The 21,830-nt window shown below is 42.6% G+C and overlaps 1 protein-coding gene across 6 annotated transcripts in view; it reads right to left on the bottom strand.

The window, feature by feature from the left end:
- The window catches only part of RALGPS2 (Ral GEF with PH domain and SH3 binding motif 2), a 283,620-nt gene that overhangs the window by 7,013 nt on the left and 254,777 nt on the right, over positions 1-21,830 (bottom strand). For all 6 annotated transcript variants that reach the window (XM_050963225.1, XM_050963224.1, XM_050963223.1 and 3 more), the window contains 3 exons: positions 14,703-14,795; positions 5,871-5,976; positions 2,837-2,928 (listed from right to left, as the gene is read on the bottom strand). In XM_050963225.1, the coding sequence (XP_050819182.1) occupies positions 2,837-2,928; positions 5,871-5,976; positions 14,703-14,795 (291 nt within the window). The remainder of the gene's footprint in view (positions 1-2,836; positions 2,929-5,870; positions 5,977-14,702; positions 14,796-21,830) is intronic.

The following is a 21,830-nucleotide window of genomic DNA, read 5'->3' as shown; positions in this document are numbered from 1 at the left end:
CATAGTGAGATCTCACATCAGCTGGAGAGTTAATTTGAGAGCCCAAGGTCAGACAAGTAAAAATATTTAAAACCTTTTTCAATGACCTGATATAGAGGGATAGTTTGTCTATTTCAGAGTCAGAAGAATGAATCTGGGGATAACCAAGGCTCCTTGTCCGTTTCATGGTACACTTGCTTAAAAGGGATCTCCACAAATCTGAGGTACTTGGTCTACAGCAGGGTTTCTCAAACAGGGGTCGCCGCTTGTGTAGGGAAAGCCCCTGGTGGGCCGGGCGCATTTGTTTACCTGCCCTGTCCGCAGGTCCAGCAGATTGCGGCTCCCACTGGCCATGGATCGCTGCTCCAGGCCAATGGGAGCTGCTGGAAGCAGCGGCCAGAGCGCCCATTGGCCCGGAGCAGCGATATGCGGCCAGTGGAAGCCACGATCGGACGGACCTGCGGATGGGGCAGGTGCACAAACTGGCCCGGCCTGCCAGGGGCTTTCCCTACACAAATGGTGACCCCTGTTTGAGAAACCCTGGTCTACAGAATAATGAAGACCCTGTGAGCTTTATTGGGACCAGATTAAGTCCTAGGTTTAAGCTCTCTGCAAGGGGTCAGAATAACTCCAGGAAGGGAAATCGGTTCACAAAGAGATCATAGATTCACCTGGAAAAGGTGAGATTCGAAGTGTTGTTTCAAGGTCACTAGTCATCTCAAACTCACCCTCTTCCATTACTGACCCCTCAAAATGAACATGTTTACACAGCAAAAAGTTAGGACAGGCCTCCCCACCACTGACAGTGACAAACTTTAATACTGCACTTGGTTTACTGGACCTGAAAAGCCTACCTCCTAAGTAAGTGTTTGAGGTGGCTGTCCTGATATTTATACGGGTGACTAGAGAAGACAAGATATATTGAACACCTGTCAGGATTGTGACCTTTTCCTAGGCACCAGTAGCACTGAATAAGAGTGTTTATAACAGACATCACTGCATTATATGTAGCTTATGGCTCAAAGCTAAGCTCTCATCAATGTGCCCCCCAGGTTGGGTAGGTAGACTTGAACTAGCTCAACTTGAGCTATCACACTAAAAATTGCGGCACAGGCAGCAGCATGGGCTAGCCAGCTAAGCTCAGGCTCAGGTGCTTCTTTACGCTTTTTAGCAATATAAGCAACACAAAATTTGATTAAAGGTTATATGGTGTAGCCAATTAATCGTGCGATTAATCACACTGCTAAACAATAATAGAATACCATTTATTTAAATATTTTTGGGTGTCTTCTACATTTTCAAATATATTGGTTTCAATTACAACAAAATTTTAGAGTATGCAAGTCCACTCAGTTCTACTTCTTGTTCAGCCAATTACTCAGACAAACAAATTTGTTTATATTTGCACGAGATAATGCTGTCCACTTTTTGTTTACAATGTCACCTGAAAGTGAGCACAAGAATTCTCATGGCACTGTTGTAACAAGGTATTTACGTGCCAAATGTGCTAAAGGTTCATATGTCCCTTCATGCTTCAACCACCATTCCAGAGGACATACATCTATGCTGATGACTGGTTCTGCTCAATAACAATTCAAAGCAGTACGGACCGACGCATGTTCATTTTAACTGTCTAAGAGTCAGATGCCACCAGCAGAATGCTGATTTTCTTTTTTTGGTGGTTCTGGTTCTGTAGTTTCCGCAAAGTGTTGCTCTTTCAAGACTTCTGAAAGCATGCTCCACACCTCATCTCTCAGATTTCGGAAGGCACTTCAGATTGTTAAACCTTGGGTTGAGTGCTGTAGCTATCTTTAGAAATCTCACATTGGTGCCTTCTTTGCTTTTTGTCAAATCTGCAGTGAAAGTGTTCTTAAAATGAACAACATGTGCTGGGTCATCATTTGAGACTGCTATAACATGAAATATATGGTAGAATGCGGGGAAAAGAGAGCAGGGGCACACAATTCTCCCCCAAGGAGTTCAGTCACAAATTTAAACTTTTTTTTTTTTTTTTTTTAAAAGAAGCGTCATCAGCATGGAAGCATGTCCTCTGGAATGGTGGCCAAAGAATGGACATACAAATGTTAAGCATATCTAGGACAAAAATACCTTACAATGCTGGCACAAAAATGTCATGCAAATGTGTGTTCTCACTTTCTGGTGACATTGTAAATAAGAAGAGGGCAGCATTATCTCCCATAAATGTAAACAAACTTGTTTGTCTAAGTGATTGGCTGAACAAGAAGTAGGACTGAGTATACACTTTGATTTCAATTACAACACAGAATACAATATATATGAAAATGTAGAAAAACATCCAAAATATTTAATAAATTTTAATTGATATTCTATTGTTTAACAGTGCGATTAAAACTGCGATTAATCGTGATTAATTTTTTTTAGTTAAACTGCGTGAGTTAACTGTAATTAATTGACAGCTCTAAATGACACGACAGAGAATTTTGCAGTACTGATTCTAAACACTACTACACCTTACAATAGTGATATTACCAGTAAGGTTTTCTGAATTATTACTTTATAATAGCCTAGTATGTGGCCTTTAAAAAAATAAAGATATGAAAGGATATATTATGTGTAAAACTGTCAATATGTTAGAAGTATTAAGATATCCCTTCCCCCTCCAAATTGCCCAGTTGCTTCATTTGATCCTTATAAAGGCTTAAATCTTTGTTTGTGAACACAATCTTTATGTTACCTCCAAGTTGTATATATTGATAGTTTTTAAGCAAAACAACATACTCCTGACTGACTAGTACCCTGTTTTCTTTCAGAGCTAGTTACCAAAGCCAAGTTCCAATCAGCAGCTCTCAGTTCCATTTCACAGTATTGTTCTCACCTGTTGTCTGTTGCTTTGGCATGCAGCGCTCAGATGTTTGAACCACAGCATTGCATTCATTCTGTTACCAGCTTGAAACTTGTATGAATTTCCTAAAATAACAGAGGTAGGGGAAAAACTGATTAAAAAAATCAGACAAGAACAAATACAGTACTGTACTTCAATTCTACCAAAGTTCAAACAAATATATTAAATAAATAAATAAATAAATAAATAAAACATTATCGAAGAGTGAAAAGACAAAATTCTATTCATATAACTTTAGACCTTGGGTGGTGTGGTTGCAATTTAAACAATATAATTTGACGTCATACCACAGATGTGCTATATTCTACCAAAAGTTCACAGCCTCCAAACCAATTATTAAGATCAGCGTCAATAAAAAACAAAAGAAAATAAAAACAAAAATCCCCCCAAGACCCCAATCCCACCAAATTATTTAGAACGTTGTGACCAAAATACTTTTTGTCCATGGTACCTGTGACAGATGGGGCAATTTCCTGCAATATCCTGGACAAACCTTATTGAATTAAGTTTAAGTATCTTAGGTGTCCATTATATTAAAAATGCAAATGTTTATATATTACTATGAGGTTGTATATAACATCTCTAGGGGGGGAAGAGAAATGGCTAATGTAAAACTGGGAGGCATTATGAGCTTTGAAGGACTATTTGAAACAATGAACTTTTAAAGCAAAGTGAGTTTCCCAAGAAACCTTTAGGGACAAGTATACGCAAATGTAACTCCTCTGATTATGCAAAAACCCAGCCTTTTGAAGCTACTAACTGAGAAGAGACCCACTGTCCACAAATGATCTATTTCCAGTTCAAAGATACTGGCTGTATAAAGGGGCGACTAAACTTTTCATGAGTGTGATTGTTCTGAGCTAACAGCTGTTACAAACTTGTGACCATAGAAAAACCTGTTGGTGAAGTCTGAAGAACTGTTCACCTGCCAGAGCCCTTCATGTACTGGGGTGATTGCTGGTAAACTTATTAGCATGTGTGTATATTCTTTTATTGTTTTTAATATGTACTCTAACGCTTTTACCTTAAGAATAAATGTGCGTTCTCTGAAGGAGCTATGTGGTACCTTAACGGCACAATTACAATGTTTATAGCTTCTGAGGAGAAAGCAATGCGCCCGTTGAAGCAGTCTGACTTGCTGTGGAATTCACAGTGTAGGCAGAGAACTGTGCAGCTTGGAAATATGTTGGTCGGGAGGAAGAAAGACAATCTCTGCCCAACAGAGGTGATGTTAGGGAGCTGGAAGCCTAAGAGTGGGTGCACTTGATGGATCCTAGAGGGGGAATATGGGTGCACTTGCCCTGAACTGTGACAGCCCCTCCTTCCAAACTGCTTAATAATTTATTTTTAAAATGTTGCCAAGAAAACCAGAGTGAAATGCAGGAGAGCACCCTGGAGTGCACACTGGAAAAGTTACCTATGAGAATAGTTGTGAGCTGTTCCAAAAAGTGAGAACATATTTTAGATGAACTTTTTCAGTTCTCAGTTTTATACATTGCTTACTTGACTACAGACAGCCTAAGGAAAAATATTACAGAAGTGTTCAATTTGATGTGAAGTTGAGAAGGGGCATAATTCATATACTGTGGTGCTGTCCTTCGGTTGACCTCTTACAGGAGAAGCGCATTTGCAATATTTTTTCATATAAGCATTAAAATGAACTTCCTTCATTCTGTTCAAATATTCATGTAAATCACCATATTCAAATGTTCACTGAAAATTAACTGCAGTTGTGGAGATATTACAAAGGAGTCAAAGATATTAATTCTTCAATACTATTATATAGATGTCAACAAGAAAAAGACCTAACAAGTCACTGGAAAACTTGTTACATAGGTTAGAACAGGGGTTCTCAAACCGGGGATCAGGACTCCTCAGAGGGTCGTGGTTATTACATGGGGGGGTCATGAGCTGTAAACCTCCACCTCAAACCCTGCTTTGCCTCCAGCATTTATAATGGTGTTAAATATATAAAAAAGTGTTTTTAATTTATAAGGGTGGGGGTCACACTCAGACTCTTGCTATATGAAAGAGGTCACCAGTAAAAAAAAGTTTGAGAGCCACTGGGTTAGAATATGTTATCAAAACAACTTTTGATGTCCTTTCTGCATATTTTTAACTACTATGGAGAGTCAATAGTCTCTCCACAATTAAGGCTGATGCTGGACTTTTTATTAAAAGCCCACTTTGTGAGATGGCTTTTATTTTTAATATTTTCCTAGTTGTTTGTTAGTTCATTGTATCTCCAAAACTGCTTGGTCTAGTAACACTAAACTTATGCTTGTGAGGAATAGTGCAGGGCTTCTCAACCTTTTTCTTTCTGAGCCCCCGCCCCACAACATGCTATAAGAACTCCGTGGCCCACCTGTCCCACAACAACTAGTTTTCTGCATATAAAAGCCAGGGCTGGCATTAGGGGGTAGCAAGCAAGGCCACATACCACGGGGGCCCCATGAAGCTAAGTTGCTCAGGCTTCATCTTCAGCCTCGAGTGGCAGGGCTCAGGGACCTGGGTTCCAGCCCCAAGAGGTGGGGCTTCAGCTTTCTGCCCTGGGCCCCGGCAAGTCTAACACTGGTCCTGGTTGGCGGCCCCCCTGAAACCTTCTGGTGGCCCCCTAGAGGGCCCCAGACCCCTGGTTGAGAACTACTGGAACAGTATCTGAATAGCCCCTTTTTGTTTTAGTTGGGTGAATGGTGTGGACTGGATGTTGAACTACTAGAGGTAGATGCAGTTTAATGTAAATAATGTCTGCATGATTCAAGCATGATTTACAAACATGTATCAGGCAAAGCTGCTGCAAAACTTCTAAGTTAGGAAAGTAGGAGTTAGGAGCTGCAGTCCTACGGAGTTCCTAAATTTGGCTTAAGCTCCGAGATTTAATATCCCTTCCGAAGTTTTTCTTATTAATTATGAGCACACCTAACAAAGAGTTTTAAGTGATTGTAAAGTCAGGTGAATCTGAAGAAAAGATCTTTATGCTTATCACCATTCTCCTGATGTTACTTACCCTTCTCAGAATCAGTCAGCAAGAAGAGATCAGGATGTTCTGGGTCATCAGCCATCATCACCATCCATCCTACCACTGACACATTTTTACTTGGTGTAGATTTGAACTGAAAAAAACAGAGTACATATTAACGTTAAGCAAGAGGGCTCAGCCAGAATTAAAGCATCACATACTACAAAAATATGGAAATAAAGGGGCAATTCTGCTTTCCGCTAACCTGCCATAAACACACAATAATGCTATTCTGGATCTCCATAAAGGAATAATAGGAAACAACACATCCACAAAGTTGTGTGGTCATAAACATATGTATAATACAGTTTGACAAGACTCAGTATTTTCAGCACCATGATACTTTAACTGTATACCAGGGGTTGGCAACCTTTCAGAAGTGGTGTGCTGAGTCTTCATTTATTTACTCTAATTTAAAGTTTTGCGTTTTAACATTTTTAGAAGATCTCTTTCTATAAGTCTATAATATATAACTAAACTATTGTATGTAAAGTAAATAAGGTTTTTAAAATTTTTAAGAAACTTCATTTAAAATTAAATTAAAATGCAGAGTCCGGTGGTCAGGACCTGGGCAGTGTGAGTGCCACTGAAAATCAGCTCGCGTGCCGCCTTCGGCACGCGTCCCATAGGTTGCCTACCCCTGCTGTATACTATACTGATTTCACTGGGAGACCAGCATTTCTTAAATTGGGGGCCGTGACCCAAAAGGGTGTTGCATGGTTATTTTAGGGGGGTTGTAGTATTGCCATCTTGACTTCTGTGCTGCCTTCAGAGCTGGGGAGCGGTGGCTGTTGGCTGGGCACTCTGCTCTGAAGGCAGCAATGTGCCAGCAGCAGTGCAGAAATAAGGGTAGCAATACCATACTGTGCCATCCCTACTTCGGCCACTCAGCTCTGAAGGCAGCAGCATAGAAGAGTGGCGGTGGCTGACTGAAGGCCCAGCTCTGCAGGTAGCAGCTCTGCCTTCAGAGCTGGGTTCCTGACCAGAAGCCACCACTCTCCAGCTGCCCACCTTTGAAGGCACCGCTGCTGCCAGTAGCAATGCAGAAGTAGGGGTAGCAGTACTGCAATCCTCCCTACAATAACCTTGTGCCCCCCACCCCACAATCCCTTTTTGGGTCAGGACCCCTACAAATTACAAACACCGAGAATGTCAGATTTAAATAGCTGAAATCATGAAATGTACAATTTAAAAAATCTTATGACTGTGAAATTGGCCATAATGGACCATGAATTTGGTAGGGCCCTAATGATGTCACAAAGGCTTTTATCTGCATGAGTTTGTGATGGATGCGTTACAGCCAAGTGATAAACCCATTACTCAATTATCCAGATTATACTAAATAAACTTTTATACTGTACCACATCATTTCATATTCTGTTTATGCTATGTATATTAGAGAAAAAACTATTTTACAAATATTTCAGTTACAAGTTGTATTGAGACTTTCACATCTCTCTCTCTCTGCAAAGCCAGGGCCTTAGCTACTCTCATTTCAACTGTCTAGGTCTCCAAATGAACCATAAAAATCTTTTAAAATTACTGAAAATATCCTTTTTATACCTAAAAATTAAACAATGTAACTGCCAGACCTAGAAACAAATGCTTGGGAAGATTAAAACCTGTCTTTTTCATAAGGATAAAACTCCTGCATCTATATCCCTTTGGAACCATGAGATATCAGGTTAAATTTTTGATATTTTTATGTCTAGAAAAGCTATCACTGGGCCAGGACTAAAACATGCCTATCCTGGGCCTCAGGCTGGAGTTATTTGGGGTGGGGGGCAATTTAATGGAAATTCTACTTTTTGGATGGGATGTTGAATGGTGTGATATATGTGAAGAAAAACATTTGCCATGTAGCTAAATTTTTTTTTTTTAAAGACAGTTATTTGCAGAGGGTTGAAATAGCAAAATAAGTACTGGGTGAGATAAATGAGCAGGCAGAGAACAAAAGTGGTCAAAAGTGTATGATAAATGCTTATCACAAGAATATCAATATATCACATATTTTGATATTCTTGCGACAAGCTGCAGAACAGTTTGATAATATGGGGTATACTTTAAGATCATTTTTAGAAGTTTTACAACTGTATTAACACTGTTTCTCCTCTCCCTCTTCTGTACAACTGGTCTCAAGATACTAACAAAATCTGGCTTATCGAGGCTGAGATATGAAAATTAGTATAAAATTAAAAGTAACATTTCTAAAATTAGATTTTTTTTGGAAAAACGTGGCATGAATAAAATACAAAATAGTGCAAAGTGGTGTGAAGACTCATTAGGACCTATATAATTCACTTGTAGCACTGCCATTTGTAAATAGCGAGAACAATCCAAGCTCATGCCAAAAAAATATTTATACCACCATACTCCATCATTATACATGTGATACAAACCCACAAATAAATACTTTTTTGGTTGAGCACTGCCAGGATTATTCCACTTCTTTCCCCACTCCTACCCACTGGCAAAGCTGCTATCCTCCTTCTGGGTCAAGGGGACATTTTGGCAATGATGATGCTTTCCTAACCATTACTCTAAAGGCTTGTGACCAAAACTTGGATTGTGACATCTGGAATTTGATAGGAAGCCTTTACACATCTGAACACATACCTTTCATAATATAATAATTATACCATCTTCTTTTCTGAATGTATGCCATTTTAAAAACCATCAGTGAGTAAAACAAACCTTTTTTTAAAGTTACTTGTCATTAATATCACACAATGTGTTTCAGATTAATTTTGACAGATGCACAATATGAACTGTGACTGGAAATTTGCATGTTGTTTAAATTTACACGGGGTAATGATGCAATGCCCTTAATTTAGAATGAGTGGAAGTAGCTTGTAGAAATGACTCAAGTCTACCACAGCAGTTAGAATGTGGACTTTGCATCTCAAAAAGAAACAGTTGTTTTGGAAATCTTTTCAAACTTCTCCCTGTCAAAAAGCTGATTCTGAACTCTGCTTTAGATATTAACAACTGACCTTTGGAAATTATAAAGTGACAAGAGTCTCAAAGTTTTTTACGTTATTAAAACTAGTTTAAAAATGAAATTTCTATTTAAAATATCTATTTTTTACTATAATATTTTATAGCAGATTTACAGAATGAAGTACCAAATGCATGTTCGAAATGTTTGTAAATAATGTGACTTAACCATTGCATATCCAAAAAAAGGGAGCATTAGCACAGATAATTACCATGGGTGATTATTTTGAGTTTATCAGGAGTAAAAGGAGATAGGGAATCTCTGCTGTAAACTCTAACAGGCAATTTAATTGATAGATTAAAAATATTTCCATTCCATATTTTTATCTCTGCAAAACTATCTTGGGGCTGTGGAAGAAATAAACTGCACTTTAGCCCTCTAACCTCTGTCCATAATTTAAATTAATAAATGCAATACCAGGTACTAGACTAAAAATAACATCCTAAATCCAAAGTCATCATCAACAGTTTAGCATCCCAGCATTCTTCAGTCTCCTTACAATGTGATATAGACAACAAGGAGTCCAGTGGCAACTCCTTTTATCTTGCTGTGTGTACTTTGCATATCCAAGAGGCAGGGGTTGTGCAACCATACTCTTTTACCAGCTCTGGGTCAGAGACACATAAGCCCTCCTGGGCCACTGCTTAAGTTGCTCAGAACAAATACTTGCCTCCTCCTAGGGCCTCAAGGATTTTCCCCTCCTGGTTGGAAAAATTGGCCCTGCTTGAAATTGATCTTTGGAGGCTCTTTGATGGTGAGCTACCTGGGGAAAACTGAGCTAAGGAGGGCTAAGGCTGGAAAGAAGCAGGGAGCTGAGAAAGACAAAAAAGACAAAAAAGCAAAAAGCCCCCAAGTAGTGAAAATAGATAATGTCAGAGATACAGCACATGGGTTTGTGTCAGTGTGTATACCAAGGGTAGACAAACTTTTTGGGTCGGGTCACATCTGGGTGGGGAAATTGTATGCAGGGCCAGGGCAGGGTGGAGGGCTCTGCGTGCACTGCCCTTGCTGCGCCTCCAGGTACCTCTCCCGAAGCGCCCATTGGCCGTGGTTCCCCATTCCCAGCCAATGGGAGCTACGGGGGGGGGGGGGGGGGGCCGTGCCTGGAGGCAAGGGCAACGCATGGAGCCCTCTGTCCCCCTGGGCCGGATCCAAAGCTCAGAAGGGCCAGATTTGGCCTACAGGCCATAATTTGCCCACCCCGGTGTATACACTGCTTCCAGAAAAAAAGAGGGGGAAAGGGCTACTGAAGCTTCCATGTAGGGGAGAGAAATACTCACTCCACAACTCAGGAGGAAAGAATTGACATCTGGCTTCACCAGTGAAGTCATTCTTTTTTTTTTTTTTTTTAAAGCAGCATTTGAGCTATAGGAGAGGACTTTCCTTCCAGAGTGGAACATACTCCAGCTGAACTCCAGGCCAAAAGAACCACCACACATAGTGCTTAAGACAGAATGCCAATGTCTTCTGGGAAACAAAACAGGGTCTGGAATAAAACCCTCTTTAATATCTCACTGTGTAAACCTCTAACGGAGCTGAATGTTGGGGCAGCTAGAGACTTGCCAGCCAGGCCAAAAGTAAAAAATAAGGGCTACTGATTACTTCAGCAAGAGTTCAAAATACAATTGGTGCTTTTCTGCCCACAAGAGAACTTCTGGAGGTTTCCCCAAAGGATGAGACCCATGACATCCTCTTCTCTTGCAGCTCTGTACAACTGTCTCCATATTAATGTAAAGTATCAGGGGGTAGTCGTGTTAGTCTGTATCCACAAAAACAACAAGGAGTCCGGTGGCACCTTAAAGGCTAACAGATTTATTTGGGCATAACCTTTTGTGGGTAAAAAACCCACTTTTTCAGATGCACTTGAAGAAGTGGGTCTTTTTTACCCATGAAACCTTATGCTCAAATAAATCTGTTAGTCTTTAAATTGCCACCGGACTCCTTGTTGTTCATATTGATGTAAAGTACTTAACATGCAAAGAACTAAGTACCATATTACTATTTATATTTTTCATATCAGACATGTATATGCCTTAAAAAAAGACCCCCCTCTCATGACCAGTTCATGTGCAACCCCTTCCAACTATAAATAAACTTATCACCTCATAGTTTCAAGTAACCTGTTTTGTTCCCCCTCAGTTGCCTGTTACCTCTCACCTCTCAGACCTCCCCAATCCTCCTAATACAGACTATGGATCTCATCTTATACTAGCAGATATGAGGAAACATTATGTAGTAGCTTTGACTAAATTTGAATAACTGATGTTTGTATTTTATATATTAATATCTACAAGACAATAAGTTGGTGTTTGTCTTATGAAAAGGACAAAGTTCAAACTTTTAACAATTCATTTCCTGGATATGATTTTATTATGCAATTGTTATTACATGCACCACCTAACCTGTGCAATAGAAGATATATCAATTCATGCCTCAGCTTCTAAACACAAATGAAATTAACACAGCTGCAGACCATCTCCAATTTACCCTCAGATAGTTAAACTTCATTCCTGAATCATAACTAAACAAATATGAGCTGTATACAGGCTCCCTGACAGCCCACAATCAGATAATTAGGACTTAAGGGGCAGGCTGAGGCCTACACTATTCTATTTCAAAATAACCCTGCAATATAGGAGATGCCAAGCTAAATCACCCCATGGGAGCATCAGAAGGCATTGCATTAATAAGGTCATCAGAAGAACAGATAAAATGCCAAAGTGTTGCTATATCTCCATTAAAAGTGAATTTAATAGTTTTTCCTCCCTTTAAAGTTACTAATACATTTTCAGTCTTATCTCTAGTTTAAAGATTCTGATCTGGGAATTATATAATTATCTTCAGAGAAGTATTACTGTATGTCCATTTAATGTATACTACTTATCCTCAATAAGACTTTTAAGATAAAAGATTGCTCCCCTTATAGTGTGATATTCATTATTGTATTTTTACTCTGAAATAAATTGTTAATCAACGAGCCATCTATAAATAGAAGTGAAACTTTTTTTTTATTTAGAAACAGAATACAATAGCTAGCTATGTAACTTCCCTAGGTTTCCCACTGCCAAGTGCTACTCAGATTTTTTTTTCAACAACATGTTTATTAAATCTGTTTTAAAATTACTTGTTGAGAAGTATATGCATGTTACAGGTATTATAGTAAAACCCTTTCTCATCCATGTTAGTATACTAGGGAGGAGAAATAGCTCAGTGGTTTGAACACTGGCCTGCTAAACCTAGGATTGTGAGTTCAATCCTTGAGGGGGCCACTTAGGGATCTGGGGTAAAATCAGTACTTAGTCCAGCTAGTGAAGACAGTGGGCTGAACTTGATGACCTTTCAGGGTCCCTTCCAGCTCTATGAGATAGTACTTAATTGATAATATATGGAGATACACTTATTTCTCCCTTTCTGAGTTATCATTTGATATTTTGAAATGGAGAAAACACCAGGCAAGAGAGATTATAGAATGATGATTCCATTCTTGGAAAAATACATTATTTGGAATAAAAGCTAAAGGCATCAAAAGTCAGCAACAGGAGCACAAAACGTGACATACTGGCAGAAAGGAGGCTTTTTCAACTCTCAGTGCCTTCACAAAGACAAGCAATACACTCTTGACAATATAATGCCAGCAACAAATTATTTTCTTAATTTTTTTTAATATAATCATTTGTACAGTCTTGTTTCTTTCCATTAAGAGTAGAAATAGCAGGAAATAATGAGGCAGATTTGAATATGTAAGTTTTTCATTAATATCACATATAAATCTGTCAAAAATGTATTTCACTAGTTTCAAACTAAGCAGTAACAATTGACAGATTAGATTAAGCAGGACCATTGCTCTCAGCTAAGCAAACTGAATGCCAATTTAAGTGGGAAGAAAAAATAATTTAAATCATGCAAACCTTTTTAGTGCACTAAGCTACTATTATTAAGCTACTTTAGATATTATAATATTGGGTTTCCCAATGAAATTAACTAGTCTAAATAAATTTGGAAAACACCTAGCTTGTTATATAAATGACAAAAGACAATTTTTAGTGGATTCTTTTTATAGAAAGTAGAGCAGAACTTTCAGAAATCCAAGATCTTACCATTGCCCTCTGCATGTAAGAAATAGAAAAAGAACATTTTGTACCACAGACAAACAAGCTAGTCCCCTTTCCAGGATTCTGGAGCACAACTTCTCATTTTCTAAAATTATACAGCTTTATGCAAAGGTAATGACCTAATGTACAGTGACATCTGACAAAATTCACATGGCTAATGAAGACTTGAAACATTGGATAAAGTTACTGCCTAGAAGTGATAGTCACAGTATAGACTCTACATAGACAACATCAGAGGTTCCCAATTCTCTTCTGTCTCTTGACAGATTCATCCACTTCCCCTTTCATGACTACACAGACCACCCTTCTCCCCTTCCAGTGGCTATGGCATAACATTCCTGGGGCAAGTACAGCAATTACTTACATAAAAAAGTAGTAAAAGTAGTATTTAATGTAATTTTAGCTTCTTTCAATGTGATTTAGCAGCTGGAAACAAGACAGGAAAGCCAGCAACACATGGCAAGCCAGCTCTCTGTATACCACCAGGAAGTGCTCTGCAGCCACTGGTGGTCCACAGACCACAATTCAGGAATTAGTGGATTAGCAGAATAGGCAGGAAGAGTAATCCACAAACTGGAGTTTAACACACTCTCCAGTTCTTTACATAATAGCAAATATAAATATTTAAATGTTTGCTTGAACGTTGGGAGGGGGGCAGTGATATATTCTAATCCAGGGGTGGGCAAACTATGGCCTGCGGGCCGGATCCAGCCCCTCAGGGCTTAGGATCCGGCCCGCTGAGCCATCGGCACCACATCCCTGCAGCCCTGGATGGGGGGAGGGGCAGAGGGCTCCATGCGTTGCCCTTGTTTCCAGGCACCGCCTCTCACAGCTCCCATTGGCCGGGAATGGGAAAACGCAGCCAATGAGAGCTTCCAGGGAGGTATCTAGAAACGCAGCAAGGGCAGCGCACGCAGAGCCCTCTGCCCTCCACCCCCAGGGGCCGCAGTGCTTACCGGAGCGGCACAGGGCAGGCAGGCAAGAGGCCTGCCCTGGCCCCGGTGCGCACCACTGCCACCCTGGAGCCACTTGACGTAAGCGGCGCCAGGACGGAGCCCAAAACCCTCCTGTGCCTCACCCCCCAACTCCCTGCCCTAAGCCCCCTGCCTGCACCTTGCACCCCCTCCTACACCCCAACCCTCTGCTCTAAGCCCCCTGCTGTACCCCAAACCCCTCCTTCACCCCAATCCCCTGCCTTCAGCCCCTTCATATGCCCTGCACCCATCCTCTGCCCCAATCCCTTGCCCTGAGCCTCTTCCTGCAAACTGCATCCCCTCCCACACTCCCTCCCACACCCCAACCCACTACCCCGGCCCTGCGTACAAATTTCCCTACCCAGATGTGGCCCTCGGCCAAAAAAGTTTGCCCACCCCTGTTCAAATCAGATATTGTAGGAAGGTATGGTCTATAGGTGACAACTCAAGACAACCATTAGCAGTTTTCTCTCTTTCTTTCCAGGTCTTCTCTAATGCGTTTAATATACAATTTCACTGAGCCCAAAAGACACATGCAAAGTAGATGTTCCCTGTATAGCCTATTACAGTGCCTACTTCTATTAAGTTGTATCCATAGAGAAGACAGAGACTGACTGAAGGACAGGATAGTGCTCACTTGCAGGTCCAGGATTATTCTGTTGGTCTGTATATCAGGAAAGGGCATTAACTTTTAAATTTTGGCAGGCAGTGTCGGGAGATGCACTATAATACATACATGTTTTCTCTCTGTAGCCTTCAGAGACTTTGCAGCATAGTAAAAAAGCTGGGTTCCACACAGCGCTGCCCAGTATTTTGTCCAAGATGCTACCTACAGAGAAAGAGAGAGAACAGATTAATGAAACAAAACATTTTATGTTGTCTTGTTAAAAATGCATGTACGTTTACCTCATCATCCCACAAATTTCCCTAGGGGAGCAACTGCCCAGGACCTAGCCCAGCCAAAAACAGCTGCCTTTTCACGGATGCTGTTTCTAGTTAGATTAAGAATACATGCTCGGGAACACAGTATGGATCAAGAAAGTAGTGCACAGAGGTCTTGATCACTCCTTAATGATCCAGGCATCAAACAAGGTAATATTTATTTCCACTACTTTACCAAGGCTTTTTATTCAATACTGCACTGACTTTGGGTACAGAAATACCTTTTCTTTTTAATGATATATTTGCCATCAAGGGGCAGCATCAAGAATTAGACAACTGACTTGTTTGGAAATTACTGATTTATCACAAAATATTTGTAATAACACAACTATTAAGATCCATTTTAGCTGCTGTCATTTCAGCACTCATCCTCCATTGAGCAGGGTTGAAAACACAGTTACCAACTTTTCATAACTTGTTCTTTGAGATGTGTTGCTCATGTCCATTCCATTCTAGGTGTATGTGCGCAGTCGTCAGAGATTTTTGCTTTAGCGGTATCTGCAGGGTCGGCATTGGTGCCCTCTGGAATGCCAAGCTCATGTGTCGGTATATTAGGCACCACCATTCCTACGCGCTCTCAGTTCCTTCTTGCCAACCACTCAAACAGGGGCAGGAGGACAGGTAATGGAATGGACAAGAGCAACACATCTCGAAGAAAGGTAGGTAACCATTTTTTCTTCGAGTGCTTGCTCATGTCGATTCCATTCTACGTAACTCACAAGCAGTATTCCTGAAAGTGGGCTTGGAGTTCATGGTTATGCGTGGGGGGTGCAGCAGCACGTGGCTCCATGCATTGCCCCTCTCTGCAAGCACTGCCCCCACAGCTTCCACTGCAGTGCTTGCAGGCAAGAGTAGCGTGTGAAGGGAGACCCCTGCCCCCTGCGACCCTGGGGCCACACTGGCCGCTTCTGGGAGTGACGTGGGGCCATGACAGGCAGGGAGCCTGTCTTAGCAGCAGCCCTGCTGGAGAGCGTGATCAACTGGGAGATCCTATAGGATCAGTCGATTGCGATTGATCAGTTAGTGACCACTGGTGTAGATTGTGTCTGTTGGGGATGTAGACCAATGCTAACCATGCTTGCAATGGCTAGAGATGGAGTTGGGCATGATGGAGGCTAGGGAGACAGTGCAAAACTTCACCTTCTTGAGAGACTTGTTGAAGTGCCGCAGGTCCAGAATGGGTCTTAGGCCCCCTTTTGCTTTCGGGATTAGGAAATAACAGAAGTAGAACCCTTTTCCCTCTCATTGCCTGAGGGAACTCTTCCACTGTCCCCATCTGCAGGAGGTTCTCAACCTCTTGAATGCGGAGTTGCTTATGAGAAGGGTCCCTGAAGAGGGATGGGGAAGTGGGGTGGGAAAGAGGCAGCCAAGAATTGTAGGGGGTAGCCCAGGGATATAAAGCACCCAGCAGTGCCAAGTCACCTGTGACCAGGCCGAACAGTAGGGACGTAGGTGGTTGAGGAAAGAATGAGGCAGATCCAGGAAATGACTGGGGCATCGCTCTTGAGCGCACCCTCAAAAAGAGCACTTCTAGCTCCCCATGATGTTTCACCAGGCCGGGCTGCACAGGTGAGCAGAAAGAGGAAGGGTGGCGACAACGAAAACTCATGTCTCTCTCCCTTTTCCTGCAGATCCCTGCTGAGGCTGCCAAGACCTTGGAGGAGGGAGTGGCTGGAACTGCTTCCTCACCAGCTGTGGTGCATGAAGATCCAGCAAGCAGAGGGTTGCCCGAGTGTCTTTCAGTCCATGCAGCCTTGCATCCATTTGTTCTGCAAAGAGTCCATTCCCATCAAACAGAAGGTCCTGGATGGAGGACTGCATCTCCTGAGACAGGCCCGCGGCCTGAAGCCAGGAACTGTGCCTCATGACCACCGCCAATGCGACCACCCTGGCGGCCAAATCGGCCACGTCCCAGGCCATTTGGAGGGAGCATCTAGCCACTGCTGTACCTGCCTGTAGTGGGGTGGTCACCCCACTTCTGCCCAGAGGGGTTAAAACCAGCCCTGGGAGAAGGCTGGAGCAGGGGAAAAGCTGGGCCGATTGAGGGAAGCAGCCTCAGCTGGGGACCATGCCCCAGTCAGGGTCCAGTGAAGCCAGGAGCAGACAGTTTCTCTCTGGCTGTAGGGGAAGACGAGCCTGGCTGCTGGGGAGCTAGGTAAGGTACCTGAGCTGGAGCAGGGCTGGGGGAAGGCCCAGGGAGCGGCCTAGTATAAGGCCAAATAGGTACTGGGGTTGTACGGGACAGCCCAAGGCTAGGCCAAGGCAGTAGGTCCAAACCCCTCCTTGCCTGTGATGAGTGGCTTATACTGCAGTCTGCCCCAGGGAGTAGGGGCTAGTTGGTGACTGGCAGTAGCCTACGACTGAGGCAAGGTGGGGATAAGGGGTGGAGACTCCCTGGGGAGGGGAGACCCAGTGAGACTGCAGTCTGAAAGGGGCACCGGGGTCCAAGAGGGACTTGGAACCCAGCAGGAAGTGGGACACCAGCCTGCAGAGGGCACTCCAGAGTTGAAGAGCTAATTCCCAGGATGACCGACAGGAGGCGCCACAGGGGTGAGTCGCTGCCCCATTACACTGCCTCAGTTAGGGCCTTGAATTCTTGGGCCAAGTCCTGGGGCAGGGAATCCTCGAAATTACGAAGGGAATCCCAAAAGCTTAAGTTATATCTCCCCAAAAGAATCTGGTGGTTTGCTACCCTGAACTGATGGCTGGCCGTTGAATAAATTTTTCTTCCAAAAAGTTCCAGCCTCTTGGCTTCTTTATTTTTGGGAGTAGAACTGGTTTGCCTGTCTGTCTCTCTCATTGGCCACAGAGACGATCAGCAACCCTGAAGGTGGGTGGATATACAGGTATTCAAACGCTTTAGGTGGGATGAAATACTTCTTTTCAGCCCTTTTGGAAGTGGGCAGGATGGAAAACGGGGTTTGCCAGAGGGCTTTAGTTATTTTTAAGACCCCATCGTGCACCGATAGTGCGACACGCGAGGAGGTTGATGCCGAGAGCATAATAAACAAGGTGTCCAAGTGCACTATCATTTCCTCCACCTCCAGGCCCAAGTTCATGGCCATCCTTCAAAGCAGGGCGTGGTGGCTCCTTAAAATTGTCCAGTAGGCTGGCAGGAAAGCGTCCCACAACACCCTCATTTGGAGATTGGGAGGGCCTAGGACATCATCGCCCATGGGGGAAGGGACTTTAGGAGTGGGCATTCGCTCCTCCCCCCAGCATCTGATTCTGCTTCACGTACTGAGCCTGGTGCCGCCAGTTGCTTTTCCAAAGTGGCAACCGATGAGTGGTGCGAAAAGGGCATTGGCATAACAAGCATGCCCCATGCATTCCAGTAGGGCCACTGTGCCGGTCACTGGTCCTGCTGCCCGGAAGGCATCGTGGAGGTTGAAATAGCCTCAGGAGCCCACTCGTGCTGGTGCTGCCTCAGCGAGGGGCTCAACTCCCTTTCAGAGGCCTTCGGTGACCATGGTGGGGCTGTTGACACCTGAGTTTAACGGCTAACTGTCACTGTAGGTGAAAGGTGCCTTGAGTAGGCAGATTGGTTCCAGGAGCGAGTAGACTGGTACTGCATCGGAGATCATTCCCGTGGTCTAGGTGATGGGGATTTATGCCGTGGAGACTACTAACGGGAGGACAACCAGTGCCGGCCATACTGTGACCAACATCTCCCTCTGGACTATCCATGTCAAGTAGGTGGACACCGCAAGTGTGGTGTCGGCAACCTAGGACATCTAACCGGCGACCTGGACTGTGGAGATGGAGAGAGCTGCCCCAGCATTGGGGACCAGTGTGTTTGCTTGCCCTTTGGGGTGGGTGGCTGGGCAGTTTACGGCTGCCCTGCCCTCATAGGGAGCCTTTGCTGGGTCCAGAATTGTGTGCAGTGCCAGCGGCACTGGAAGAGTCCTTTGCTCTCTGGATGCTGGTAGGGCCTGGGAAGACAACAGTCCTGTCATGAGTCAGGGTCCCCCTACCACTCTTGGGAGTCGGTGGTGGATACCTTGAGAGGACGGGGCACTAAGGGGTCTGATCAGGGAGGCACTTCCATATAGCTCTGGGGTGGGCGGGCAGCCCAAACTGAATCCTTTATCTGATGGTCATTGGCCTTTATTGCTTGGTGCTGGGGAGTCGTGTTTTTCAATTTCTTCTTGGCCATTGGCAAAGGGGAGCATTGCTGGGCAAAGTCAGGTCTTAGGGGTGCACTATACACAAGGCTGAAGTGCTGGGAGAAGAGTCCAGCTGGGAGGGCTACAACGCTGGGTGGAGAGCAGCCTCAATGAAGAGGGCCCTCAAACGGATGTTGTGCTCCTTTTGTGTTCTCGAACGAAAGTTCTTACAGATGTGACACTTGTCCTTCACATGTGATTCCCCCAAGCACTTTAGGCAGCTGATATGGGAGTCACTAACAGGCATAGGCCTGTACAGGCCAAACGGGGCTTAAAACCCGGAAACCAGGACATACCCCACCTGGGGCAAAGTCCCCACTGGGACTCTAACTTACTAACTACACTACTTTACTACTACTTACTAATTAACTACTGTAAACAAACTATTTACAAGACACTAAAAGTTTGAAAGAAGGAGAGACTTGCTAATGAACTTGCTAGGCAAGGAGAAAAAGTCGCAGAGACCAACTGTCACGGGCGGTAAGAAGCAACTGAGAGGGCATAGGGCTGGCAATGTCTTATATACTGACACATGAGTGTGGCACTCCACAGCTGACCCTATAGATACCGCTAAGGCAAAAATCTCCGATGACTGTGCAAGTGGGTGCACACACATACCTAGAATGGAACTGACATGAGCAAGCACTCAAAGAAGAACATGCCTTCTGTTCCAAAGTCACTATTAATCAGGTGATGCTTATATAGTGGTATAATTGTCTTCCTCTCAATGGATTCTAAGTCTATCACAACGTGACCATCTCTATCAACTAGTGTAGTGGGAACTATAACATTGCTTCTAACCCACAGACAGCAAGCCAACTGAGCTACAACAATAGGCATTTGTGATGGCTTATAAAAAGCTATTGATTATTTTTGATGTGCTGCTCTTTGTCAGCAAATTGTCAGTTAAAATTACCATGTTTAAATAAAAATAAATTTCCAAACCAGCTGCTGATAGAAGCAATATTAACAAAAAGCAATATTATTTACTATACAATATCAGCATAACAACACCTTTCTGCCAGGCATCATAAACCTCTAATTATTAAAGGACAGATGCTTTTCTTCTTCTTGTGGAACTATACATCAAGATGATTTTAAAGAAGTGCTGCAAGCATTTACTCTTTAATTTGCATACATTCATACTATATTTTAATAATTAATAATACATAATGAATCTTTTTTTAAATGGTCAATTATCTTATTTCTCTGAATTTATTATGTACCAAAATATTGTAGTATATGAAATATTTAAGCAGAATACGCTATTTGTTGACAAATCAGAGCAGTTTTAAAAGACCCATTGTGATGCTCTGCACACACTCGTTAACATCAATAGATTTAGCAAACAAGGACATTTTGGTATTTTTAATATATAAAATGAATAAACTCAGAGCAAATAAAGTTGAAATATTTACATTGCAATATAATTTCCAATACTTTTAATTAGTTGAACACATGCACAAATTAATATATTAGAACAGGGACATTTAAGATAGACTGGGCTTGCAAATAAATGAGAAGTATAGAAATAGATATGATATTTGTGCTTGTGATATCCAAGGGATCACATTTATAGACAAAATACGTCAAAATACAGAAATAATCTATAAGGGACAGATTCTCAGCTGGTATATATTGGGATAGCTCCCTCAGTCAATGGAACTATGCCAGTTTACATCATCAAAGATCTAGCAATAAATGAGTAGGAATAATGACATTTTGTACTCCAGGTTGCTTAGTCTGTTCATTCTTCGGATCAGTTCAACAGTTAGGGAGGGAAAGGGAAAGAAATAGTTAGCACTTCCACAGTCCAGTTGGATATGAATGGCAGCAAAATTGACATTCTAGTTACTAAAAGGAAAGATAAAGACATCTTCCAACAACAGAACATTTTTTGGGAGATGAAGTTTGAAAAACCTACTTGGATTAAGGAGAAAAATATGTAGGTCTAAAAATGTAAATAAAATCCAAAGAATTTTGTGGTGTAAACTTACAATAATCTGATAGATATGTTACTTCTGGAGAAATACTTATTTGCTAAATCAAGAAACATTAAGGTCCTAGATCTTGCAATTGTATCTGCACAGGCTGGCACTTGAAACAATGGTACAGACACAATGGTCCATCCACATGTATTCAACTGAAGCATGGGTTCCCTGTATTGTACCTTATCGTGCAGCATTCCAAGTGCTTTGGCTTGGGGGTGTCTGGCAGTTATCAATATAATTATTACATACATAAATATAATTAACGGTGTGTTACCATTATAGTTTAAAGCAAAGAAGTTCAGAGAAGGATGCTATTTCCTCCTTAATATATCCAGTTTTATTTAATTCAAGCATTGTAGATTCCCCAGAATCGGATCTCATGCCTAAGGAGGGGGTGGGGGAGGGAATCCGCTCGAGGTCTTTGGTGGCAGTGTGTGTGTGTGTGTGGGGGGGGGTCTTCGGCGGCATATCGGTGGCGGGTGGGGTCCTTCGGTGCCATGGAAGCCCCGGAGCGGACCCCCCCCCCCCGCCAAAGTGCTGCCCAAGCCCCGGACCGCTGCTGGGTATTCGAATTGGGCTCTGCTGTTCATAAAGTCGGCCCTGGTAGAGTTGTCTCAACAATGTATGAAGTTATAGACTGTGTATGCAAGGAAGAGGCAATAAAACTGAACAGGCTGTAAATGTGAATTCTCTTGTGTCTATAGACATATCAACACTAATATTTTAATAATATTTCTGTTTAATATCAATAGTTGCCAGGCTCTT

Source organism: Gopherus flavomarginatus, chromosome 7 (assembly GCF_025201925.1).
Source record: "Gopherus flavomarginatus isolate rGopFla2 chromosome 7, rGopFla2.mat.asm, whole genome shotgun sequence".
Classification (NCBI taxonomy): domain Eukaryota; kingdom Metazoa; phylum Chordata; order Testudines; family Testudinidae; genus Gopherus; species Gopherus flavomarginatus.
The sequence above is the reverse complement of the archived record's forward strand: the minus strand, read 5'-3'. Positions and strand labels throughout refer to the sequence as shown.